Source organism: Myotis daubentonii, chromosome 5, assembly GCF_963259705.1.
Source record: "Myotis daubentonii chromosome 5, mMyoDau2.1, whole genome shotgun sequence".
NCBI classification, from domain to species: Eukaryota; Metazoa; Chordata; class Mammalia; order Chiroptera; family Vespertilionidae; genus Myotis; species Myotis daubentonii.
This window is the reverse complement of record NC_081844.1, coordinates 34661397-34676150: the sequence shown is the minus strand read 5'-3', so window position 1 is coordinate 34676150 and position 14754 is coordinate 34661397. Positions and strand designations below refer to the sequence as shown.

At 43.8% G+C, this 14754-nt stretch overlaps 1 protein-coding gene across 3 annotated transcripts in view; it reads left to right on the top strand.

The window, feature by feature from the left end:
- The window catches only part of LOC132235327 (bifunctional epoxide hydrolase 2-like), a 66073-nt gene that overhangs the window by 3165 nt on the left and 48154 nt on the right, over window positions 1–14754 (top strand). For 2 of the 3 annotated variants that reach the window (XM_059697529.1, XM_059697527.1), the window contains exon 2: window positions 12570–12654. The exons of the other annotated variant lie outside the window; for it this stretch is intronic. In XM_059697529.1, the coding sequence (XP_059553512.1) occupies window positions 12570–12654 (85 nt within the window). The remainder of the gene's footprint in view (window positions 1–12569; window positions 12655–14754) is intronic. 3 annotated transcript variants of the gene reach the window in all.

Below are 14754 nucleotides of genomic sequence, written 5' to 3'. Positions count from 1 at the left end.
TCCATCCCCATCATCCCCACCCCCAGGTAGCTGGCGAGAGGCTGCAGCATGTGTCCTGGATGCACGCCATGTTCCGCACCGCCCCCTGGTGATCAGCGCACATCATAGGGAACAGTCGAACTCCCGTCCAACTCCTGATCAAGGGGACTATTTGCATATTAGGCTTTTGTCATATAGGATATACCGGTAATTTCTTTCCAACTTACTTGAGTTTTTAACTATTAGAAACCTCAGTTTCCAATGATAACCGCAAAGTAAGCAGTCAGTGTTTCCTAGATTGACTTTTATGAACATATTGCGTAACCTTTAGAAATGGGTTCCTCTGTTGGCAATTACACTCACTTTCAAGAAACACACCTCCAATAAAGCACAAGACATTCATCAACAGCACCAATTCCACTCTACAGCCTTTCTTCAATCAAAGCCAAAGCAGGCCAACTTAAGCCTGGTCTAACAGTCAGCGTCTCAGTTTTTCATGTTATTTCAAAATACCTAGATAGTCAATAACTTTTATCAAACTTACTAATTTAGGAAGGAATAGTTGAAATAAATTAAATGGATTTGCTCAGATATGGCTAAGGTTGTTTCTGTTTGTTTTTTTACCTCAACAATTAGGCTGCCACCCAAATGTTGGCAAATCCATTCACCCATTATTGGAATGTTTCTTTCCATCATCTGGGTACGTTTTTCTAGTTTCCAGACAGTACAAGTTTAGGGCTGCCTCTGAGAGCCATAAAAGCTTGGTTATGTGGAACCTCCGTCCATTTCCCTTTGTAATGGTAAAACAGATCTAGCTGCGGCATCAGCTAAATAGTTTCCTTTTGCTTTCATGGTGGCAGCTTTAGAAGTCCTGGAATTTTGATAATTGCCAACTATTTTAATTTCTGTATGGCCTCTAACAATTTTGCAACCTGTTTTCCATAGCTACTGTCAGTGTAAACATTGGCTATTTGATCTTTGGCCGCTGGATAAGCCTGAGTTAGAATAATTAGGCTTGTTGGACATTTTATTCAGGTAAATAACAACCTTTAATGATGTCCACCATAGGAGTTATTGCATATCCAGCCTGGTAACATTCCTGCTTATGTTTTCCATCTGTAAACCAAATTAAGTCAGCATTATTAAGGAGTTTCCTATAAACCATTGCTAGGAATAAGAAGGTGGTTGGTAAGCAAAATGCCATTGTGGATGTCTTTATCCTGCAAGGAAAGTAGCAAAGTTGCTGGGTAAGACTGTTACATGAAGCTTAAATGAGATTAGGTGCAGAAGGCAGAGCCAGTTGGCTAACAGAAATGTAAAATGTGATGAGAATTCAGTGGAGATTTAACATAATGTGGAACATAAAGGAGAGCCCATGACTATCTTTTGCGTTTGTTTGTTTGCATAATATGTCTACAGCATAAATGGCTGTCATGCAGGGAGGGAGCCCTTTGGCTACTGAGTCTAGTTGCTATTATAGCCTGTAGGTCTATGATCGCTATAGTTTTTATACGTAGTAATGAAAGAAATCACTACGCATAAAAAGTTAGAAGTTTATAATTAAGGTGTCCAGAGTGGAAGTTTTAGATAATTCTTTAGAGATTATATAGCTTGTTTATTTTCTGGGTGCCACTGAATTAGATCAGGTCAATTTGATTTTAATAAGATATACAGAGGCAGGGCCATTCATGAAAAATTTGGGACCCAATTATGACAACACTTAGTCAAACCCAGGAATCCTCTAAGCTATTTCTTGTTTTCAGAAGAGGACAAGATACAGTTCCTCAAGGTTCATTAGCAGCCCATTTTTGGATATTAGATAACTGAAGTATTTTGCCTGAGATAGACTGAGTCAGAGCCATGTCCCTTTATAGCTAGCTGTTGTAATAAGTAAATTATGTCCTTTGGGGAGTCTAGTAATTTTCTAGATCATAAAACTAAATCATCCACACATTGGATGAGAGTGGATGCTCTAGGAAATTTAACATCATTTAAATTAGATTTTAGTATCTAAGACAATAGGTAGTGTTAACGTAAAAAAACACACACAAAAAAACCCATTCAAACCTGTAAAGAATTTTTGTGAGTTTATTTGAGCCAATCTGTTGACAATTGCCAGGAAGCAGAACCTCGACAAACTGAGATATTGCTCCAGAGAATGGCAGGTTACATCTATACTTATATATTGCAATCAAAGGAAGGGACGTAGGCGGGTTACATGAAATCCACTGGTGATAGATTAGAGAGGTGGGAGAAAGCAAAGTGGGGGGTGGGGAGGAACCCTTGGAATTAGATAAAAAGCAAAATGATAGAGACACATAACTTAGGTTGGTGCCGGAACAATTAACATGATGATTTGTGTTATCTGTCCTGGCACCCAAAAAAGGGAAATTACAAGATACCCAGACATTTCAAGGGTATCCCATCTAATAAAAGAGAAACATGGTAATTAGCGTACGACTGCTACCCTTCCCATTGGCTAATCAGGGCGATATGCAAATTAACTGCCAGCCAAGATGGCTGCCGGAAGCCAGGCATTTTCAAGCTAACATGGGGCTTGCTTGCTTCAGTGACGGAGGACTCCAACGTTCCCCGCCTGCCCTGCCAGCCTCTGAGCTTGCAGTTTGAAACATTGTAACAAATATAGAAGCTAAACAAAACCCCAGAAACCTGCTTTCAGCCAGCCAGGATCTCAGAGTTGGAGTTGAAACAGTGTTTCGATTATAGAACCCAAACAAACCAGATACCAGCTTTCAGCAGCAGAGGTCTCAGAGCTGGAGCCAGAGCTAAAGCTGGCCCAGAATAAAAAAGAAAAAGAAAAAAAGGAGCAGTTGGGAGCTTCAGTCCCAGCCTGAAAACAGCCCTCAGCCCCTCACCCAGACTGGCCAGGCACCCCAGTGGGGACCCCCACCCTGAAGGGTGTGTGACCAGCTGCAAACAGCCATCATCCCCTCACCCAGGCTGGCCAGGCACCCCAGTGGGGACCCCCACCCTGAACCAGAACACGCTTCAGGGCAAACCAGCCAGCCCCACCCATGCACCAGGCCTCTATCCTATATAGTAAAAGGGTAATATGCCTCCCAGCACCGGGATCAGCGGAGCCGCGAGGCCTCCCAGCACCGGGATCAGCTAAGCTGAGAGGCCTCCCGGCACCGGGATCAGTGTGACAGGGGGCAGTGCCCAAACCCCCTGATCGCCCTGCAGCTCTGTGTGTGACAGGGGGCGGGGCCACAACCTCCCTATCCGCCCTGCTCTGTTCGTGACAGGGGAAGGCGCCCCAACCTCCTGATCAGCCCTGCTCTTTGCCTGATACGGGGGAGCTCCCCAACCCCCTGATCGCCCTGCGGCTCTGTGTGTGACAGGGTGTGGGGCCCCAACCCCCTGATCGGCCCTGCTCTGTGTGTGAGAGGGTAGAGCCATAACCTCCCCATCGGCCCTGCCCTGAGTGTGAGAGTGGCGGCGCCCCAACCCCCTGATCGGACCTGCTCTGTGGGTGATAGAGGGCACCACCCCAACCCCATGATCCGCCCTGCTCTGTGTGTGACAGGGGGCGGTGCCCCAACTCCCCTATCGGCCTTATTCTGTGAGTGACAGGGGGGAGCTCCTCAACCTTCTGATGGGCCCTGCTCTGTGCGTGACAGGGGGGAGCTCCCCAACCCCCTGATGGGCCCTGCTCTGTGCGTGACAGGGGGGAGCTCCCCAACCCCCTGATCGAGCCTGCGCTGTGCGTGACAGGGTAAGGAGCCCCAACCCCCCTGATGGGCCCTGCTCTGTGCGTGACAGGGGGCAGCGCCCAACCCCCGGATTGGCCCTGCTCTGTGCGTGACAGGGGGTGGCGCCACAACCTCCCCATCGACCCTGCCTTGAGTGTGCCCCAACTCCCCAATCGGCCGTACCCTGAGCGTGACTGAGGGTGGCATCGCAATCTCCCAATCCGCCCTGCTCTGTGCATGACAGGGGGTGGCACCCCAGCTCTCCAATTGGCCCTGCTCTGAGCCCAACCAGGGTCTGCACCTAGGGATTGGGCCTGCCATCTGCCACCCGGGAGCAGGCCTAAGCCAGCAGGGCGTTATCTCCCGAGGGGTCCCAGACTGCGAGAGGGCACAGGCCAGGCTGAGGGACCCCCCCCTTCCCTCCGAGTGCACAAATTTTTGTGCACCGGGCCTCTAGTCCTATATTATAAAAGCCTAATATGCAAATTGTCCCCTCGGGCTGTCATTTGACCAAGAGTTCGACTGCTCGCTATGACGTGCACTGACCACCAGGGGCGGTGTGGAACATGGCGGGCATCAGCTACACAGTGCTGGTAGTGGGTGGCAGTGGAGGAGCTGCCAGCCCCAATGGGACCCAACGAGTGCGGGATGACGGTGGGATGGTGGAGCAGGTGAATGGGTGGCACCAGGTCAAGGCTGTTGTTGTAGATCGCCCAGCAGGCCGGTTGGTGGAGCAGGTAAGGGGGCAGTGCCAGGCCATGGCAGGGTACCAGGTGGGGCTGAGAGGCTTGGGGTGCTAGCTGGGGATGCAAGACTGGGGGCACAAGCAGGGGCCCGATCCCCGCTGGCCACCCCAAGGGACCTACCCCCCCCCCCTCGTGCACAAATTCATGCATCGGGCCTCTAATGTTATTATAGGTGCAAAAAGACAGGCTCAGTTAAGGTAAAGGTTGACCTTGTCAGTGTAGATACCAGCCTAGGATGTAACTCCCACCATAACTTCTTTTAGTTAAAGTTTAATTTCAGACCATCCTTTGTGGCTACTTTAGGTCTCTGAATTTGCAAGACTACCATGAGCTTGTCAGGTTAGCAGGTGGCCCCTTTCGTCCGCAGTAGCACTCTTTGTACATCCCTGGGGCATTATTATTCAAGTAAACTTGTAGTCTTCCCAGGTGAAAGCAAAGAGGTATTAACTATCTTTTTCTACTGGAATACTGAAAAAGGCACTACATAAATCTGTTACTAAAAAATATTGGCAGTCTCCAGAAATGGCTGGTAATAAGGTATGTGGATTTGGAACCACAGGATATCTGGGAATAACTATCTTATTTATAGCTCTGAGAGCTCATACGCATCTCCACCTTTTCCCATTTGGTTTCTTTACTGGAAGGATAGGAGAACTACAGGGGCTTGTGCATGGAATTGTAAGCCGCTTTTTAAAAGTAATCTTCTGTACTGGGCTTAATTCCAGTTTGTGCATAAAGGATATTGGTGATTGGAAAAGGCCTGACGTTGCATTGGAACATCCTGTAATGAACGCTCAGTTCCTCTTGTGGAGGGAGGTTTGCTTTGAAATCATTATTTTCCCAGTTGGTATGATTAGATCTCCCTATGAAGTGCACAGAAGCTTTCCTCCGGCTTAGTTAGGTGTGGTCAGGAACAGGTAAAGTAGCTCCAGTATTTCAAGGGCTTTTTAAAAGTAATTTTAATTTCTCCTAAACTCTTAGTAAAGAGAAGGGGAAATGCCTGGTCATAGTCCTCAGAGGAGCCCTCTGATTGCTTCTGTTTTTGTGTGTTTTTCTAAATCCCATGTCAGTTTCCGATGGTCTTCAAGGTGGACAGGCCTCTGCAGGAGCTTTCCTGTGAACCTTACTTAGTAATTCTATGGCTTTTGCTCCCAGAAGCCGGTAGGTGTATCAACTAGTATAGGTTAGAATGGCCAGGGTTACATGTTCTAACAGTTTAATCAGGTTTCTTTGCGAACCCATCAGGATCCCAGAGAAAATAGGGGAACAATTTCTGGTATCTCTCTGCCCGATACCAGCTATTCTTCAAAGGGAGCTGCTAGGATCCTTGGGCTATCCTTGTCTGAATTCCTATTTTTGTTCCCTTAGGGCTCAGCGGTTCTCAACTTGTGGGTCGCGACCTCTTTGGCAGTCGAACGATCCTTTCACAGGGGTCGCCTAAGACCATCCTGCATATCAGATATTTACATTACGATTCATAACAGTAGCAACATTACAGTTATGAAGTAGCAATGAAAATAATTTTATGGTTGGGTCACAACATGAGGAACTGTATTTAAAGGGCCAGAAGGTTGAGAACCACTGCCTTAGGTCCATAGGGAGTGGTAGTGGAGGAGATATAGAGAGAAGGGGAAGGAAAAAGGGAGAAGGAGTGCAAGTCAGGACAAGGGAGCTCAGAGAGCAAGTATAGTGGAGGAGCTGTAGAAGGGGAGGAATGGGGTATTGGCTTCAGAAGCCTTTTTTAGTTCAGAGACAGTTTCTAAAATTTCTTATTAATTTATTTTCTTCCTTTTTTTTTTAAAAAAAAAAGAATTTATCTATGCTCCTCCTAGAAGTTTCTAATTTCCCAATCAAGATATGTTTCCCATTCATTCCGTTTAATTATTATTATTATTATTATTATTATTATTATTATTTTAGTCCTCACTTGAGGGTATTTTTTCCATTGATCTTTAGAGAGAGATCTGAAGGGAAGGAGGAGAGAGGGAGAGGGAAGAGAGAGAGAAACATCGATGTGAGAGAGACACATTGACTGGTTACCTCCCAAATGGGCCAGACCAGGGCTGGGGATTGAACTTGCAACTGAAATATTTGCCCCTTAATCAGGATTCAAACCCACGACCCTTTGTCCATGGGCCAAAGCTCTAACCACTGAGAAACTGGCCAGGGCCGTTCAGTTTAATTTTAGAGCCAGCATTTTTCTAATATTGCATGTGAGAAAATTAATTTAGGCGTCCAAAGAAAACTGCATTTCAGTCATCTTAACTCGGAAGGTGGGGAATGTCTAGCCCACAGGCTGTATAAGGCTCATGAAATCATTTGGTCTAGCCCTGCCAAGTCATTAGGGGTGAGTTAATTAAATGTTTGACCAAATATAGCAGCTCATTTTTTAAAAAAATATATATTTTTTGATTTCAGAGAGGAAAGGAGAGGGAGAGAGAGACAGAAACATTAATGATGAGAGAGAGTGATCGATCGCTTGCCTTCTGCATGCCTCCCACTGGGGATCGAGCCCGCAACCCGGGCATGAGCTCCTGACCAGAATCGAACCCGGGATCCCACAGTACACATGTCGACGCTCTATCCACTGAGCCAAACCAGCTAGGGCCAGCAGCTCATTTTTAGGTTGATAATTGTGTATGGCCCGTGAATGATGTTGTAAATATCCAAATGGCCCTTGACAGAAAAAAGGTTCCCTACCCTTTTTAAGTAGATATGATATCTAGTTAAATCTCCCCATTTCTGTAAAGTACTTGCAAATAAAGGCTTCCTACCTCTCCAGAAGTATTAATGAGGGCTGGTTTTAGGGAGTTGCTGGCCTTGAAGGCACAATTTCCCTTGTTAATTTCAGTTTTGTTTTGAGATTTGTAGAGTCTGCACTTCAGACTCTCAGAAAGCAATTCCAATTGAAAAGCCAAAGTTAAAAACCAGCTACGCATTTCTTCCTCCAGTCTGGCATTAGCCTAGGTTCTGTCAACCCTTAACCTTAGTTCCATCTCGAGGATTTTAGAAAACTCTATGGACTCCACCAAAAAAACTACTAGATTTAATAAATGAATTCTGCAAAGTAGCAGCATGCAAAATTAACACCCAGAAATTGATGGCATTTTTATACACCAATAATTAACCCTCAGAAAGAGAAGCTAAAAAAATGCTATTTACCACTGTAAAAAAAATTTATATATATATATATATATATATATGCAAATTAGGCCCAGATGCCCTAACAGGTCACGACCAGATAGGAGGAGGTTGCACATTCAGGTGAGGCCTGAAGCGGAGATGGAGACAGAGACAGGGGGTGTGCCAACCCCCGGACCTGGAGCGGACAGGAACAGGGGCAGGGGGCCGGCCGGCCGGCAGCCAGAGAGCACACGGCAGGCCCACCTCCCATGGAAGCAGCGCAGCTCCCTCCCGGCTCCTGTGGAAGCAGCACAGCTCCCGGCAGCGCCCTGCGGTTCCCGCCGGCTCCCATGGAAGCGGTGGGCAGCCTGCGCTCGCACTATATCTCCCAATGGGCTACTAGTAATTTTAATAAGATACCTGGGAATAAACTTAATCAAGGAGGTAAAAGACCTATATTTGGAAAACTACAGGACCTTGAAAAAATAAATACAGGAAGATACAAATGGAAGAATATACTGTGTTCATGGGTTGGAACAATTAACATCATTAAAATGTCCAAACTACCCAAATCTATAGCAATCTATAGGTTCAACACAATCCTTATGAACATACCAATAGCATATTTCACAAATCTACAACAAATACTTCAAAAATTTATATGGAACCAAAAAGACTCCGAATAGCCACCACAATCTTGAGAAAGAACAACAAAGTAAGAGGGATCAAAATACGGAATATAAAATTGTGCTACAAAGCCATTGTAATCAAAACAGCCTGGTATTGGCACAAGAACAGGCATATAGACCAATGGAATGGAACAGAGACCCCAGAAACTGACCCAAGCCATCGAGTATAATGGCCATATGCTCAATATTTGACAAAGGAGGCAAGAGCATACAATAGAGTAAAGACAGTCTCTTTAATAAATGGTGTTAGGAAAATTGGACAGGTGCATGCAAACAAAAACAAAAACAAAAAAACAAAGAAACACCATACACAAGAATAAACTCAAAATGGATAAAAGACTTTAATGTAAGTCCTGAAACCATAAAAATTTTAGAAGAAACCATAGGCAGCAAATCCCAGACATCTCTTGTAGCAGTATGTTTACCAGTACATCTCCGAGGGCAAGGGAAACAAAGGAGAAAATAAATAGGACTACATCAAACTAAAAAGCTTCTTCACAGCTTTTGCATATGAATGCCCTGGACCTTTGCAATTTGAAAATCACCTAACAAACTGCAGCTGGGCCAGACAGACCCAGAACTTCCAAGAGAAGGCCCAAGGCCCCACAGCAGCTTGCATTGCTTCACAGCTGGGCCTCATCTGGGCACCTCCTAACCCCAAAAAAGGAAGGAGAATCTGCAGATCTCTTCATAGCTCCTGCTGGGTAGCCTCAGGAAGAGGCTAAATTAGCACCTCCTTAAATCCAAGAGCCAGTGTACCCAGTGGTCAGAGTGGGACCATCCAGATTACAACTCCTCAGATCCATAAGGGACACACTCAGGGGGCCGACTCAGTGAGCACCAAAGCCCCACTGAAGCAAGTCTTGCCCCATAAGGGTGTCTCCAGCACAGAAGTTCTCCCACTGCAGACACAGCTGATTCTCACAGCCAATTGGCCTGGAGGTCAATTCCTCCCAGTGATGCCTACAGCAATCAAGGCTTAACTACAACAACACTGTGCACACAGCCCACAAGGGGGTGCACTAAGAGTGTCCACCTCAGGCAATTGGGGAGGCTGAGCCGCTGGGCCCTATAGGACACCTAGCACACAAAGCCACTCTATCAACACAGGGAAGCATAAAAAATGCAGAGACAAAGAAACAAGTCACAAACGACAGAAATGGAGGAAAGCAAACTACTGGATATAGAGTTCAAAACCACGGTTATAAGGTTTTTCAAGAATTTTCTGGAAACCGCTGATAAATTTAGTGAGACCCTAGAGGATATGAAAAAAGACCAACTAGAAATTAAGCATACACTGACTGAAATAAAGAATAATATACAGAGATCCAACAGCAGACAAGAGGATCCCAAGAATCAAGTCAAAGATTTGAAATACGAAGAGACAAAAAATACCCAACTGGAAAAGCAAAAAGAAAAAAGATTCCAAAAATATGAAGGTAGTGTAAGGAGCCTCTGGGACAACTTCAAGCGTACCAACATCCGAATTATAGGGGTGCCAGAAGAAGAGAGAGGGCAAGATATTGAAAACCTATTTGAAGAAATAATGACAGAAAACTTCCCCTACCTGGTGAAAGAAATAGACTTACAAGTCCAGGAAGTGCAGAGAACCCCAAACAAAAGGAATCCAAAGAGGACCACACCAAGACACATCATAATTAAAATGCCAAGAGCAAAAGACAAAGAGAGAATCTTAAAAGCAGCAAGAGAAAGACAGTCAGTTACCTACAAGGGAGTAGCCATATGACTGTCAGCTGATTTCTCAACAGAAACTATGCAGGCCAGAAGGGAGTGGCAAGAAATATTCAAAGTGATGAATAGCAAGAACCTACAACCAAGATTACTTTATCCAGCAAAGCTATCATTCAGAATTGAAGGTTAGATAAAGAGCTTCATAGATAAGAAAAAGCTAAAGTAGTTCATCACCACCAAACCAGCATTATATGAAATGGTGAAAGGTATTCTTTAAGAAGAGGAAGAAGAAAAAGGTAAAGATAAAAATTATGAACAGCAAATACATATCTATCAACAAGTGAATCTGAAATTCAAGTGAATAAAAAATCTGATGAACAGAGTAAACTGGTGAATATAATAGAACCAGGGGCATGGAAAGGGAGTGGACTGACAATTCTTGGGGGAAAAGGGGTGTGGGGGTGCAGGAAGCGACTGGGCAAAAATCGTACACCTATGGATGAGGACAGCTGCCGGGGTAAGGACAAAGGGTGGGGTGGGAACTGGGTGGAGGAGAGCTATGGGGGGTGGGGGGAAGAGGAACAACTCTAATAATCTGAACAATAAAGATTTAATTTTACAAAAGCAACAAAAAAATGCCATTGATTTCCAGGTGTTAATTTTCTATTCTGCTCCTTTGTGAATTTAATTATTATATATAGCAGGGTTGGGTTTTTGGGGTTTTTTTTGGAGTCTTTAGGGTTTTCTACGTACAATATCATATCATTTGTGAATAATTACAGTTTTACTTCCTCCATTCCAATTTGGATGCCTTTCATTTTTTCTTCATGTCTGATCTCTGTGGCTAGGACTTCCAGTGGAAAGAGTGGTGAAAGCTAACATCCTTGTCTTGTTTCTGACCTTAAGGAAAATGCTTTCAGTGTTCTCCCGTTGAGTATGATGTTGGCTGTAGGTTTGTCATATAGACCATGCACTGTTTTTGGTTAAAAAGTTTTCAATTTCAGACCATCCTATGTGGCTATTTTAGGTGTCTGAGTTTGTAAGGCCACCACCCACGCCTCCCCTGAGCTTGTCAGGTTTAGTATGTGGCCCCTTTTTGTCCACAGGTCTGTGCTGACTCTTGGCAGCATTGAGTTGCAGCACACTCACCTGTTGGCCAGTTGGGGTGGAAACAACACTCGTCTTCTGCCCCACACTGCCACACCCAGGTCTGTTTAGCTTTCCTTCCTTCCAGCCTCCCCCACTCACTCATACCAAAACATTCCCCAAGGAGGGTAAATTACTTTGCCTTCAGTTTATCATAGGACAGATCTGCTGCTTTCAGCTGCTCTGCCCAATACATTATCAGCTATGAATGTATGCATTCAATATGTAAAGAACCCCTTTGGGGGACAGGTAATGAGTTTTAGATATAATCATAACTTTCAGTTGTTCAGTTGTGTGAAAGTCACTAACAGATTATTGTAGTTAACAGTGTGAGATTACATTTCATACATAGTTAATGATTTGTGGGAGCCTGAGGAGGTTGCGAAATGTATGCAATGTAATCTGATTTAAAATTATTACTGGAGGGGGAATGGGGAGTTATGGTTTAATGTGTATAGAGTTTCAGGTTGGCAAAGATTTGAAGATGAAAAAGTTCTGGAGATGGATGGTGGTGATGGTTGCACAACAATGCAGATGTATTACTTAATGCCACTGAGCTGTACACTTAAAAGTGGTTAAAATGTGCCCGGACAGTGTGGCTCAGTGGTTGAGCATCGACCTATGAACTAGGATGTCAAGTTCAATTCCCAGTCACGTCACATGGTCGGGTTGCGGGCTGGACCCCACTGGGGTCTTGCAGGAGGCAGCTGATCAATGATTCTCTCTCCTCATTTTTCCCTTGATATTTCCCTTTCTCTTCCTCTCTGAAATCAATAAAAAAATATATATCTTTAAAAGTGGTTAAAATGGTCAGTTTTATGTCATGTATGTTTTACTACAACAAAACATGATTGTGAAATTTCCAATTTTATTGAAAACTAAAATCAGTATTTTATTTGTAACTATTTTCTTTTGATGAGGAGTTTTAAGGTTTGTCTCTTTTAGCAACTCCTAACCATACTGTTCATTACATCTACATTGTGGTGGGCAGTTAGACAGACATGAGCAGAGCAAAGACAACAACCATGTACAGGTCACCAGGGTGGAAAGCCCCAGGTGCCCAGCAATGGGGAAAACTGGGAAAATCAGGACTTTGCCCTCAGGGTAGCCTTTCCTCCCCTAGCATATGGCTGGTCATGAGGTTTAGACCCCCTGACCTTTCGTATTGCTGGTCCTGTGTTCGGAGCCTCCTTTGACCTTTCCTCCCCTGGCATGTTGCTAGTCATGTGGGTTAGACCCCCGCCCCCACATAGAGAGGGAATGAACAGGGGGGCCAGAGAATAGCCCTTAAGCATTAAGCCCCCAGGACATTGAGGTTCTGACCCTCAGTAAATACATGTAGGCATCAGGTGTATTTCAGCTCCAGCATCATCCTTGCTCTGCTCATGTCTGTCTAACTGCCTACCACAGATCTAAATAGTGTCTGTCCCCATTTGCCACTGTGAGGAAGTCCTTGGACATTTATGACATGTGTCTTTCAGAGGTTTTCTCAATGAAGTTTTCAAGAAAGGAGACCCGGATAGTTCCAGTTTCCGTCTCATGAGGGGAGAGATCACGTTTTCCCAGGTAAGGGACACCCTTGAGAAGGCATTCAGTGCCCACGTGCCCATCTCCCGCACTGACCATGCCCCTCTGAGGGCAGAGCCGTGTCTGCTTTACCCATGTACCCCTTATGCCTTTAACTCACAAGACGGGCTGGAAGCCCAAAGACACACAAAAGGGACATTTTAGGCTGGGTTATTGTCTTTTGGGGCCAAGCAGAGAGACATACCTCAATGACTGGGGAATTTCCAAACTTTTCAAGGTCTGTGCCAGGGAGTTACAATAGCCAAAGTAGCTTTTTAAAGAAATTGTGGTAAAATGTACATACCATAAAATCTACCAACTTGATTATATTTAAGTATACAGTTCAGTGGTGTTAGTATATTCATATTGCATACCATCCATCTCCAGAACTCTCTATCTTGCAAAATTGAAATTCTATACCCATTAAACAATAGCTTTCTTTTTCTCTCTCCTCACCCTGTAACTGCTATTGAACTTTCTCTTTTTATGTATTTACCTACTGCAGGTGCCTTATGTTTGTGGAATCATGCAATATTTGTCTTTGTGTAACTGGTTTATTTCATTTAGCATAATGTCTTCAGGTTCATCTGTGGTGTAGCAGGGGACATGATGTGCTAAATGCTAATTAGGTTCCATTTGTGTGTTTTTTATATATTTTTTATTGATTTTTTACAGATAGGAAGAGAGAGAGATAGAGAGTTAGAAACATCGATGAGAGAGAAACATCGATCAGCTGCCTCCTGCACATCCCCCACTGGGGAAGTGCCCACAACCCAGGTACATGCCCTTGACCGGAATCGAGCCCGGGACCTTTCAGTCCACAGGCCAACGCTCTATCCACTGAGCCAAACCGGTTTCGGCCCATTTGTATTTTAATATATATACCACATTTAGTTTACTCATTCATCCGTTGATGGACATTTGTGTTGTTTCCACCTTTGTGTTATTGTGAATAATGCTGCTATAAACATGGGTGTATTATTAATATATCTGTTTGAGACCTTGATGTCAATTTTTTCTGGGTATATATACAAAAATGAAACTGCTGGATCATATGAGAGTTCCATTTTTAGTATTTGAGGAATCACCATGCTGTTTTCTATAGCTGCTACACCATTTTACATTCTCCCCCAAAGTGCACAAAGGTTCCAATTTTTTCATGTCTTTGCCAACCCACATTATTTTCTGTTTATTTTTTATAGTGGTCATCATTGGAGTAGCTATTTTCAGATATTGCCACTGGGGAGGGTTCTTAACTAATAACTATATTATGTGTGGACTGTGGGGTCAGAGATCAGGATTTGAACCATAGTTCCCCCTTATAGACTGAGTGACCTCAGCAACTTGCTTAAACCTCTCACAGTCTCAGTTTTGCCACCTATAAGATGAGAGTGATAATACTATCAATTTCACAGGTTGTTATTAAGCTTGAAAAGTGCTTAGCATAGTGCCTGGTGCAGAGTAAGTGCTCAGAAAATAATAGTTATTACTGTTATTACAACCTCAATTATTTTTTAACAATGTAATCAGGATTGAAAACCAGTTGAATCTCTATTAGTGCCTCAAAGAAGAAAGGCTACTGAGAATCTACTCTATAAATACAGAGATAAAACCATCTATATTTTTAAAAAATTTTATGACTTACAGCCACTTATAAGTCAGAGAACTTGGGGCTTACTGTAATAGGAAGCAAGAGCCCACTTTTTCTGTGAAGGCAAATGTGGTCTTAGTGTGTGGAGTATAATGAATTGAACTTTAAAACTCTCTCTCTCTCTCTCTCTCTCTCTCTCTCTCTCTCTCTCTCTCTTTCACACACACACACACACACACACACACACACACACAGATTGTGGCAACTAGTGAATTAAAACTGGAATGATATTATTGGGAATAAATGTTACTAAGCTTGAATTAAAAAAAAGCTGCAGTAATACTGTTGAAAAGTAAGGAAAGAAAGAAGTACTATATATTTTCAACAAACATAGAAATTATAGAAAGAATTCTAGTAATTGCAGTGAAAATCATACACCCATTTAGTCTTTTTTAGCTTGTGTGTAGTTTCTAGGAAACTTGAATAAGTTAGAGGAAGAGGTCTGAAAA